This window comes from Wolffia australiana, chromosome 5 (genome assembly GCF_029677425.1).
Source record: "Wolffia australiana isolate 7733 chromosome 5, ASM2967742v1".
Taxonomy (NCBI): domain Eukaryota; kingdom Viridiplantae; phylum Streptophyta; class Magnoliopsida; order Alismatales; family Araceae; genus Wolffia; species Wolffia australiana.
Window position 1 is genome coordinate 20286826 of NC_135839.1, and position 12806 is coordinate 20299631.

Below are 12806 nucleotides of genomic sequence, written 5' to 3' on the forward strand. Positions count from 1 at the left end.
TTGAAATTTGTACGCAAGAATTATACTATGTAGCCTTGTGCATGCTTAATTCCTATACACAGATGAGAGATCAATTCATTAACCAAATAATTACATCTGACCAAGCATTGTCAGCAAGGTCAACAAAACCATAATTTCGCTTTTTAATCATCTTTCCTTCTCAAGATTTACCAGCAAGGCGTCAACTTTGGCCCTCAACTCCTTGTTGTGCGTGATTCTAGCTTCATTCAACATATGAAAGCCCATCAATCGCTTCACCTGAGGGAGTTCAGATAAATGATGTTAAAAAATATATGGAAATTAAAATCATGCACAATGATGAACCTTTGAAGAGAATATTCCTACCAAAAGCTCAATTCTTGACAGCTGTTCCTCAAGCCAGTCGGGTTTCAGCAATTCTACTTCGGGAGGAAAAGGGTCAACCTGTTCTTGAGGGGATCTCTGGAGAGAACTGCGGAGCTTGTCGATTCTCCAAAGCAAGGCCAGAGCGGAGTGAAGAAAAGGGTCATCACTCATGCTGTGAATGGGCTTGGACGGGCCATGAATCGGCCCCACGGCCCCGTCCACAAGCCCATCCACGAGACCATCTTCAAGGCCTTCTATTATGTCTTCCAGGGCTACCAGGCTCGCCTCATTCTCTTGCTCTAACTCTCGAAGCTCCACCTCCCTAAAAACCTGTATATCTCTTGATGACATAAGCTAAATCTGGCACTTGGGAGAGAAATGATAAATGGGTATGGCTGGGGAGGTGCTTTCTCACCAGTTTAAGGCGCAGCCACTTCAGTCTGAGCCTCAGTGTTTTCCTCTGGAACACTCAACAACCGTAGAGAATAAGAATCAGGGAGAGAGAGTGATAAAAGATCCTACCGCTAGAGAGAGAGAGAGAGAGAGCAAATAATTTCAGTTGTTTAAGTTTTACTTGTCTCTGGTGACCCTCAATCGTCAATCAGAATGTAGCCGGAAGAAAGCAAAAAAAATTTTAATAGAGAAAAGGAAGATCACCCAAAATCAGTGATCAACTAGATACTGAACAAGTAAATATAAGAGACATGAAATGTTGGAGAAAGAAATCCAAAAGCTTTCAGTCTGACTTGGTACAGTTCTTCCCGTGTACCCCAGTTATAACACATAATACCCAAGAGCAGTAAGAGAGAGAAACACCCATGGGTTTCAGTTTAACTCTTGTTTTTGGTCCCAAAACCATAAAGAATAGTATTAAGAGAGAGAGGGAGATAGATGGTGAGATTGATAGACGGTTCGTTGGATGGATGTATAGAAAATACAGCATCTAAACAATCGAAGAGAAAGAATATAGAATGAATTTCAGGTTGCTTCAATTATCACATAGAAATACCAGGTCAGAGAGAGATAAGTTTCGGAGAGAGAAACTCCAATGGGCTTCTGGGTTCTCACCTGCAGAGAGTACTGCAGCGCTCCGTACAACAAAAATAGTTGTCCCGATCTTTCTAAGATAGACTGAAAGGCCAAACGCAGGATGACCATGCGAAAAAAATATCATAACGGAAGATGAATGCGATTGTAAGATGCAAAGAATCAGACCGTTTCTTCTGCCGAATTCCTCGAAGAATTCCAAAAAAGACCTGAAAAATAGATTCTGGTCGGTTAAATGGAGAATTAAACCACGAATTTAAGCGAAATGTACAATTCTAACCTCCGGCCAAGACTGTCAAACCCAAACAGGCCCAGTCCCCAATCGTCGCAAGATCAGATCGCTGATAAGAATGGTAGCCGAAGCCCCTTGATCTCGTCCCTCCTTCCCAAGAAGAATAGGGAAGGCCGCCATTAACCCTCCATTCTCCTGCTCCAGATTTCGCGTTCAGAATCGCCCTTTTCCGTGTCTGAGAGCGCCACGATGCCGCCAAGCTCCCTGCATACGGCAATCATGGCGGGGTTAATCGTGTCGATCATCGTGCAAGAGGAAGCAACTACGGAAAATTGCATCGTTGTCCGGCTGATTACCGCAAAGAACACCGACTTTGATCCTCGAATTATTGGGTAATCCTGCCATCCCTCTCTAGGGTTTGTTCCCGGGGCAAGGCAGAAGCTGAAACTTAGGGTTCTTGGACAAAGGGAAAGGGAAAAATCGAAGAAACGAGAAGATTGAGAAGAAGAGAGCGGGAGGAGAGTAGACCACGAGCTCACCGCATGGCGTTGGCCGGAGGGGAAAACGGCTAGAGCAGAGCAACGGCTAGTTCTTCTCTTCCCTCAGCCGGAAAGATCGTCCCGTCGTCACCTTGGCTGCTTCCAGAGCGTTGACGCTGCGCAGTCTGCACACTCTCTGGGCTTGGGAACGGCACGTCCGGGACGTGAGCCACGAACGTGACGGGACGGATGACGATCCGTGATAGGCGGTGACGTGACAGAAATTCCGTCGCGTCACACATCCATGGATATTGGAAAAATCTGTCACAACAGCCTCACGCGTCCCTCATTAAGTGTCCCGTCACGTCCCCGTCACCAAACGACGGAAAGAACAACCATTGTGGAGGAGAGAGAATCAGAGGGGCATATCTGTAATTATTTTTGAGCGGCGTCCTTTTGCACGCGCAAATTAATGCAACTTCTTTTCTGTAAAATGCCAAGAAATCTATTTGGTGATGCCACATGGAGAAATCCCAGCCGTCAGAAAGTTTAAATCTAATGGGTTTTAAGACTTTTTGGTGATTATTAAAGACTTAAAAATCCATCATGGCCGTCATCCGTGACGGCCGTCCCGTCACGTCTCCCGTCCAATGTCCCCCTTCACCGTCACGTCACAGTCATGACTAGGTTGTCATCCATCACCGTCACCGTCACGGCCCCTAATTCTGTCACCGTCACGTCATCCATCACGATGTCGTCACCATGACGTGTGACGTGATGGATGACAGCTGATGAACCCTACTCTAGGCCGGGGAGACAGTACTGACTAGTGTTAGCTTAGAGAATAAATTCAATGTTTGTTGGGGAGATTAAGGTAGCTGTATCAACTGTCATTGTGATCATATGGTTCATATTTTTGGGTTTGATCTGATAAATCTTTTATAATCCTTCACGAAATCCCTGTCTATGTCTATGTTTTGATCATGATTTTGTTAGAATTCACTCATTATATCTTCAAATACTCAGCATATCAAATTTGGATTGGGTGTTTAAAGTAAATAATCTGATGAATTCTTATGTTAAAGAATTGATATCCTTTTTTCTTTATTTCCATTACCATTATTTCATTATGATAATCATGATATTCAGTCTGCAACAAGAAAATCTGGTGACCGGTATCATTGATTTATGATAAAGAAGATCTGGTGACTGCAACGAGAAAAAAGTTTTATTGTAGATATCAAAATTCTAGTACATAGTAAGAAAATATGATGGTGATTTCATGATTATTTTAGAAAATACAACCATATAAAACATCAAATATCATGTTAAAATATGCTTGTTTACATTTTCTTCTTGTTTTTAACATTTTAAATGATGATTAGAGGATAATTCAATCATCACTCATCACTCCCTTCTACAATGATAGTACTTCTACCCTTTGAATTTCATGTCTGCTCCTCACCCTACTAGATATCCTAACCACTTAGTAACTAACTAAGAGTGTCTAGACTCGTGTATTATACCAACAAGAAATGCTTTTGATCTGCTACAAGAGCCTAACTTCTCTACTCATGCCTTAGGGATCATGGTTTGGACAACTTCTCAAGGGGGGATGGTTAGATGGGATATACGCATTCAAGAATCATGACATTAAAAACATTCAAAAAAATGAAAAATATGATCCATTCATGCATAAAGACCTATTGCATTTTCAGTTGCACACCTAAATTAACCCCCCCCTCCCCAACTGCTATATGCATTGACCCAATGCAAATAATATTAAAGCAAGGGAAGGGAAACAAAAATGCAAACTGAAATGGAGTAGGTGCTGATCATCCCACGGGAGTTGGCTGCCATTGGACTAGTTTAGGGTGCTTCAGCTATGCTTCTGCTTAATGGAAAACCTTAAGCAAATAAAATAACAAAACAAGAAGAAAACAAATGGCCACCATGGCCTAAATTGTCCAAGTAAAATTAAGCAAAACTAAAATGTCTTAGGATGAAATTAGGTTAAGAAAAGGAGAGTTTGTAAAAGGTCAAAATTAGGAGATTGTAAAAGAATCAGGAAATGGTGGTAGAGATGGGATGTCTTCAAGAATGGTGAACATAGGCTGGTGTATTTGATATGCTTCAAGATAGGGCTTCAACCTTTGGCCATTGACTGTAAAGGACTTCCCGGCCTTTGGATCTGTAATAATGACTGCACTAGAGTCAAAATTTTCATTCTAATGGATAAATAATTTTCCACATTCATCGAACGAGAGGGATTATATACTCTCATTATATTCATATATTTTGATATCCATCTTAAGTATCCTTTGAATAGGAATATTAAAAACTAGTATTTAAAGTTGTATGATGATTTCATCATTATTCAGTCAGTCATGACATGTATTCAAGGACCATTTTATGAACATCACATGAGATATATATTTAATAAATTTGAATCACTAGACATACATATGGCATTGAAGTGTGATTGATTGTCAGATGCATAAAATTCATCAAGAAGCATGTGATCCCATATAATAATGAGGAGCTTTTTATGTTTCTCCTCATTATTTACATTTCATGTTTTGGAGCAACATATAAAGCTCCATACACTCAAGAAAGTAGATCAACCACTTGAATCTTATGATTAAATCATTACGTCTAACGTATAGGAGCTAGCTGTGTAATATAATTTGACAAACAAATACCACAAAAATTTATATTTTAAGGGGCCTGAGGGAAAATTCATTTTCTATATATTTCATCATTATATCAAAGCAATATATCCCTAAGATCGACAATCCTCTTGTGATGTCTATTGACAAATGTGATGAGAAATAGATCACTAATTACCATTATCCTCCACATGTTCCAACCAAGAAAGTCTCTTCCATCATTCCATTAATGTAACTAAAGCTAAATCAACACACTTATTTTCTGCACAGGCAATTATCATCACACGAGCCAAAATCTTATCCTGTTAAGAACTGGTAGTGCATCTTCAAAATTACTGAAAGACTCTGGGATCGGAGCCTAAAAAAACACATTGGCTAATGAGTGATTATAACATTGTCTTTGCCATGAAACAACATTTTGTCTCATTGAGGAATAAAGGACTGGATTGCTTCTGCCTCAAGTAATGGTCCAAGAGGGATCCTACTAAACTCAAGAAGCAAGACACATTATCGATTTTTGTTGGTGAAAGTGGCATATGAGAATCTGTGACACAATTTACTAGGACATCTGTACAATGACATAATTTTAAAAAAGTATCCATCATTTTGGGTTGCCAACAACACAAATCTAGAGATGGGTCTTTTTCACTGCTCTTCAAATAAAAATAATCAATATATAATTATTAGCCAATGTGAGCTCAGATAATTTTACGTTATCTTAAACGTAATCATATTTATTGCATCTTGGATCATTTATACTCTAAATTTACTGTGCCTATATGAGCTCAAATCCAAAAGGGATTCCATGAATATTTTTATTAATTTCCATTCACATGTGAACAGATGATTCATGTATGCTTATGTTTTCTTATCTACATTATTAGGTACACAAAAAAGTTAGTACCGGATTCCAATGTATTTTCATCTTTAATTAGGATATTACTTCCTCACTAGACTTTCATCTCCACTACATCTCTTATGTTGTAACATTTAGCAAATATCAATTCCCTTACTAAATCACTGCCACCTCTCGCTTATCTAGTGCATGGAATATTGGTCAATACACCCAAATATTATTCCTCTCACCCAATTTAATGACAGGAACCTGAATTCACACCTTATCCTGCCAAAAAAACTTATTCATCTCAGCATACCTTCACTCCACCCCAATATGTGCCGTATAAAATAACTAACACAAACACTCCTTCCAAATATCACTAGAAGTCCACAAGTAGTCCACAAACTTCACCACTCAAAGATTACCTTATTTACAATATCCTAGACCTCACATCAATATCTTCACTGAATCACCATGATGGTAAGCCTCAATGGATTCTCAGCTAAATTATACTACAATAAAAAGGAAATGCAAGTTATTTCTGTGTTGCAAAAATTATTATATTACTTTCTCCATAGAAAAATACTTGTATGGTAACGGGGCATTAAATTTTTTAAGTACTGAGAAGGTTATAAGTTTAGTTTGATTAGATAAGTTCTATCATTACAGGAGTTTGACATTGACATAAAAGGTGAAATGGGACAATCCAATATTGTTGCTGACCATCTTCCTAAGATTAAAGTAGTAAATTCTAAATCTATCAAAGGCATATTTCCTCATAATTAGTTACTCATTATCCAAGGGAAAAAATCTACGTAGGTTTATGCATATTGTGATTATTCTATTCCAAATGAAATGTTCTCAAATTGGAGGTTCAGAGAAGGAAGAATTTTGTTAGGATGTCCAGTTTTATTCTTGGAATTACTGTTTAATTTTCTACCAAGGGTTTGTCTATGTCCTCAATGTGTTTCAGAAGACAGCTTTAAAGTCTTGCCATTATAAGCCTAGTGGAGACCATTTCTCTTCCAAGATCACAGCTTGCACGGTACTTGAAAAAATGTTTCTTATAAGCCATCAGTTTTAAGGATGTACATCTTTTTCGTCTTAGATGTCTTTCATGCCAAGCATCGTTCAATGTACAAAAGAAAAGCCAGATTGAAATCTTCATAGAGGTCAAAAGTTTAATTAAAAGGAAACAATTTGATGGGACCATGGCACCATTCTGATAGGTTTGAATATAGATGGGTAGAGTTGATAGAAATTAGGACCAGTGATAGGAGAGTCAAGATTAGTTTTGTGGGAAATTGTCTTAGCCAGATTTTGTGTCTACTGGCTCTTATTATATGGCACGTTTCACTTTCCTAATATTACATTCAGAATTAGTTTCAACAAAGTTGGTATATAGAACAAATTACCATACCCAACCATCAGCCAGCTAATGGACAAGTCAGAATATGAAATAGAAAGATCACAAAATTCTGAAGTTGTAAGATCTGATGTCAAGGTCTGGTTATGAAAACTATCTAACGCACATAGAACCTGGTATAAGTTCTTTATAAGTTGTCCCCCATTCAGAGTTATATTTGGTAAGGCTTGTCATATTTCTGCAACTAGGTGCATTATGATATATAGATGATCCAAGAAATTTTGCATAATTTGACTCCATGAATTGTATGCTATAAGAGGTAAAGTCTAGAATGCAAGGATCTATAAGTTAAGATGCACGCATTCCATGAAAAGGTTTATGAAAATAATAAAGTCTTACTTTTTTATTTAAATCTACATTTTAGTCTTGGAAAACATAAATATGGATGGGATGGATCAATTAATGATTATAAAATGTTTTGACTGTGCTGTTGTTTTCAACATTAAACCCAAAAACAGGCCCAAGCCTTATGGTCATCGTGCATATATTCAAGCCGCATTTAGAATCAGAACCGCTTCATGAACCTATCTCAATTTCTCTCAAGGAACATCCTGGTGTGGAGAATTAATTAATATATGATGTTACCAGAAACTCAGTTTCTGGTTTTATTTTCTTTCACAATTTATCTTGCTCCTTGATTTTTTTCTTGCAGAAAGTTCCCTTCTGAAAAGCTGATACTAGTGTAGCCCAACATTATTATGAAATAAGAAGAAGAATTACCTCTTGACTTCGTAATACTGGAACTTTTGAATGTGTTTATTTCTTATTCGTTTAAGTTGGATGGTAATTGTTTTTCAAAATACTAGGTTTTAGAATATCATATTTTCTAAACTCCATCCTTGACCCAGGCAGTTTATTTCTGGAAATTAAACTCTTTGATAGGGTCATGAGCACTTCAAAAGGGTACCATTCATGCTTTCGGATAACATGTACCAGATTTCCGGAAGACAAACTCAAGATAAATGAGTAAGGAAATTGAATTTTCAGCTAGAATTAGTATGCATAGGTAGTGAATAAAGTGATTAGAAGTAGTTTAGTAGTACTTCCATCCTATTAAAAAGGATATTTAATTTTGATTATGTGTCTTGTGGCTTCATTAAATATAATGATATTTGAGGTAGGGGCATGCATTAGTTAAAGTTCTAAGCACATACTCACCTCCTTCGATCTACCAAAAGCCTCTATCTTTCAAAGAAATATATACATCATCTTCACTCTTTTTCATATCATATTGTACACCACTTCACTCCTGCTTTATCTATCTTGGAACCCATCTCTTGCCCATCATTCCATTATTACTTCTAATATGTTTTACTCCCAAGACAACCAATATCCCCCTTGGTTGATGTAACACGAAGGCCGCTAGGATCAAATGGCTCATGCTACACCACAGGGAGGGCGTACAATCAGATATGCAGCGATGCAAAAGTTGATGGGGGACCATTGCACCAACCAGGACACAGGATGCCAACCACCACACCATGCAGCTTAAGCCGACGTCGCAACCCGGTTTCACGTACTTGGCATAGTTAATGACTATTAGCTATGCATTTATTTTCTAGTATTTTTATTCTTCTGAATGATTCAGATTGGGCCGCCATGTTTGGGCTCGTCCGTTGTTATTTTTTCTTTCACGTTGTTTGATGTACGAGGGGAAATCATGTCACAAGATGATTTTCCCCTATTTTCGGCCCCACTTGGGCATCCTCCCACCCTATATAAAGGGACAGTATGCCCAATGGAAGCCTTAGAGAGAGTATATTCTGAAAATTCAAAATTCTTCTTTGATGTTGGTTTCCATCCCTTTCCATTTGGAAAAGTTATCATTTACCGCTTTCTAGATAGAGATTGTAAGGAGCTATTGTGAGCACGTTGCCAGATTCACCATGTGGAGATCATTCTGTGGAAGAACTGCCATCTTTGACCTTCCCCTTATCATTGTCGTTGCTGCATCTTCTTGGAGCAACTTCAAGAAAGATGCCTCGCCTCGACCAACGGCTACCAAGAGTTGCGTGCCCGGGTGCCTATCCCTGCATGCTTGTTCTACGCTGCCTGCCGGCAGCCCTCGAATCGCTTCCACTGTGAAGAACCCCTTTCTTGGGCAGGCAAAGCCTCCAAGAACCATTTCTTGGAGCAGTTCATGAAGAACCTGCGCTCCCACGCCCTGTGTGCTTGCGCCTCATGTGCTTGCACACACCGGCATCTTTGCCTCGCACGCTGTGCGCTCGCCTTTGGATGCCGGCATGTGCGCGCCTGCCAACATGCGCTTGTCTTCCCTGCCTTGCGCTCGTCCTGCCACACACCCCCTAGCATCTGCGTGCCCGCTCTATGATGCGCCTGCCCTCCACCACGCATAGAGCCATGGTCGTCGCCATCACCGCGCAACCGTCGATCCGTGCGCTTCTCACGCTTCGCGCTTGCGTGCATGCTACATGCGCTCACGCACTCTGTGCGCTCTGCATGTGCAGGACCATACCAAACAACTCCTGCTAACTTTCGTGAAACAACTCCCTCGCCACAGACTTCTGGGTTTCTACCCATCAGGCACCATCGTTCCCCTCTTTGGCAGTATTATTACTTGTTATAGTGCCATCTCCTGCTACTTTCTCCTCTGCCTGGATTTTACAAACGATTCATTAGGATTAGCCACCTTGTGTCAAGAGGTAGGGTTTTCTTGGGATAGAAAATTAGGAACATTAGCAGTAGAGATTGGTGATGGTTCTGGACACATCGTGTTCCCCCGCCTCTTAGGTCGTCTAGTTAGTCAAACAGGTCATTGGGAGTAAGGCCATAGCAGTACACTCCCGAATCTTTAGTTGATCCTCATACTACTCAGCAATTGCCATGTCTTTCTCATTGGTTTGCTAAAAAATCTGCATACTTCATAATCATTGCATTCATTTTTTGTTAATCTATGTTGTAACACGAGCCGTCCGATCCTGGTGATAACATGTTACATCATATTGGTATCACAGCCAGTCATGTTAGCTCTCTCCTAACACAGTCGATAGCATATCCAGTCATTTCTACATCTTTTATTCAGGATACCATGTCATATTTTGAAATTCATTTTGCATGCCATATCATGGTATTATCTTGTCATTTCATCATATAGGACTATTCATTAAATTTACAAGATAATTGACCATAGGATGTCTCGAACACGTGGCCAGATACGGTCTGCCATAGGTGACAGACATTTTTACGAGGATCATGAATATGATCCTGAAATTCCTAATCCTTTGCAAGAGGATTATTTTAGTCAGCATTATCATAACGACCCGTTTGATCTGGCCATGGTCGAGTTAAATAATCAAATCGGTAGGGATTCTTCCGCTAGAATCTATACTTTACCTAGTGCGCCTCGACTGCACCACCATTCAACACAACGCTGTCAACAAAGTCAACAACTATGGGAGCCATTGCGACTCCAATCTCCAGTGCCTCACCAATATAGCCAACAGCGAAGCCATGATGATAGATACTACCCCCCGATAGTTCTTCGTACTATCTAGAGGTGAATTATCCACCCCGAGAGGAGGCAATCTCTACAAAAAGGCATTATAGAAATGGGATCCATTATGACTATCACAGACGACCGTACGATCCAGTCCATGCTCAATATCCATCCCAAGCCCCGTACACTGTTCCTTACGCATAAACATATCCACATGTCGATGAGGATTCCGCATACGATTTTAACGCTATGGATCTTCCACCCAAAGATCCTCAAATGGACACTATGCCGTCGGTGATCAAAGTTTTCCACCGTGCCGACAAGGCTTCGATGAGGAGCAGTCCTATGCTGCCACCAGCTCGTGATGCGCCGCCGCCATGACAACCAGGTCTACCAGCACGTCAACAACACTACCATCGACAGCAGTATCGTGAGCATCAACAGCGTAGATCGTCTCCATCCGAGAGATAAGTTTGTGATGGCGAGGACGCCAACACTTCAGCACCGAACGCGTCACCTCGGTCAACCGGAGTCAAAACGCCTGCTATGGACCACGGTCACCGGTTTCAACCGAAGTCAACATGCCACAACCGTCGACAAGCACGTCTCCAACCACGCATGTCCCTACGCGCGTCATGACACGATGCCAAAGGCAGATCCACAACTACCCTTTGGCGTGATACGGCGCACGTCTTTGTTTTCTCGTCTTTATTTTCTCGTTCCTCCAAGGCCTATATATAGGCCATTGTTTTCAAGAAACATTAGGCAATCATAATTCAAGAATCGACTTTTTGTTTAACACTTCTTGGAGGATTGCCCAGCCTCCCCTATCTTCCACCTTCCAAACCCTAGTTGCCGTCGCCGCCGCCGCTGCCGCTGCCGCCACTGCCGCGACCTTGCGACGTCGGCCTCCCCTCTCCTCTCTCTTTCTCTTCTCTCTCTTTCTCTCCATTCTCTCTTTCTCTCTCTCTTCCTTTCTCTCTCGCCCAAGGCTACCCAGGTAGTCCGCCAAGGGGCCACCCAGGCTGCCCGCGCGCCGCCCGCACGCCGCCCGCGCGCTCGCGCCGTCCGTGCACCGCCCGCGCGCTGCCCTTGCCTGCCCCGACAGCCTTCGCTAGGGCCGCCCGAGACCGCACTCCGGTTGCCCCTGTCCGGACGCCATCGGCGCTTCAAGCCGCGCACGCTGCGCGCGCTCGGGTGCGCTCCGCCGCACTCTGCGCGCACGCGGATGTTCGCCCACGCTTGACACTGCACCCACGACAACCGCACTTAATCAGGGCCGTTCAATGCCCGGAACGTCCAGCCTCGTCCTCGTCCAGTGGGCCGATCAACGCCCAGATTCGCCCAGCCTCGTCACGTTCACAATTGCCCGCAACCTCTTCACGCACTGCGGTGCTGAGGTACGCCTGAACTCTTTGGTGTCGACGTGTTCTCCGTCTAGTGTTTTCTCGGGAAGTTTCCACCACCGTCGGAATCTGAATTGGTTTGGATTCTCTGCTTCTTCAACCTACCTCTCGAGTGTTTCCTCGCAACGCGAATTCGACGTATTGATTTCGGTGCTTAGACATCGTCGCGCTGGGGGAAGACAGTACTCCCGCACTCGATAAGGGTCGGAGCTGCACCACCAGATTTTTCATCGATTTTAAAGTCCGGATCCGACCGTGAATTTCTGTGGATTGTTTTATCCCTCACCCCTATCCTACCCCTGGTCCTATCGTCCCGCCCATCCTCGCCTACCCCGTAGTCGTCCTACATCAGTATGCAGCATTACTATGACAAACACCCTTATCCATAGGAGAGGAACTTCCAATAATCGGAAGTTAAATATCTCCCACGAGTGGACAATCCTGCTCCTATGTGGTACCTTATGACGGAACCCCGATACGATGCCAGGGGTATCCGTATGGAGCAGTTCCCGCCACCTATGCGGTATGTGCTCCACCTACTGTGCTGTATGCGTAGGGTTACCCAACGGGCCTTGGTGGACCACCTTATTCCACCAGCCCAATAGCGGCACCGGCCCAATATGGCCTAGTTCCTAGCCAAGGCCCTAACTATGGGCCGCCCACTACAACATTGCCACACCCGTATGAGGCACCACTGCAACACCGGAAAGCCACTTGTCGTATGCGCCTGCACCAACTTATGCGCAGCGTGGCAGCATCCTGCTCCACGATTACCAGTGGCACATCATATGCCGCCACAGCAACATGCCTACGAGGTTTGACACCCGACCATACTGGCGTTTCATGCTCCATACGCACTGTCGATCCACTATGGACAGACCGCCCAGTCATGCCTTACGCATCATAC

General features: G+C 42.4%; 1 protein-coding gene across 3 annotated transcripts; it reads right to left on the reverse strand.

Moving 5' to 3' along the window:
- On the reverse strand, window positions 1-2341 carry LOC144703780 (uncharacterized). 3 transcript variants are annotated; one of them, XM_078576041.1, is made up of 8 exons: window positions 2164-2341; window positions 1981-2065; window positions 1673-1888; window positions 1561-1601; window positions 1414-1476; window positions 761-805; window positions 346-675; window positions 1-258 (listed from the first exon to the last, which is right to left on the reverse strand). In XM_078576041.1, the coding sequence occupies exons 2-8, from the start codon at window positions 2027-2029 to the stop codon at window positions 148-150; spliced, it is 855 nt and encodes a 284-aa protein (XP_078432167.1). In that variant the 5' UTR covers window positions 2030-2065; window positions 2164-2341; the 3' UTR covers window positions 1-147. The 3 variants fall into 3 exon arrangements, with proteins under 3 accessions (XP_078432167.1, XP_078432168.1, XP_078432166.1); XM_078576042.1 differs by having other exon boundaries at window positions 1981-2035; window positions 2153-2341; XM_078576040.1 differs by having other exon boundaries at window positions 1981-2035; window positions 2164-2339.
- Window positions 2342-12806: the final 10465 nt, after the last annotated feature.

Excerpts from the sequence above, each read along its gene's own strand:
- LOC144703780 (XM_078576041.1), bottom strand. The coding sequence starts at position 2,029 with ATGGCAGGATTACCCAATAATTCGAGGATCAAAGTCGGTGTTCTTTGC. Across the intron at positions 1,477-1,560 it reads GGAATTCGGCAGAAGAAACG|TCTATCTTAGAAAGATCGGG; the intron begins GTCTGATTCTTT and ends TTGGCCTTTCAG. Across the intron at positions 259-345 it reads TGTCAAGAATTGAGCTTTTG|GTGAAGCGATTGATGGGCTT; the intron begins GTAGGAATATTC and ends GAACTCCCTCAG.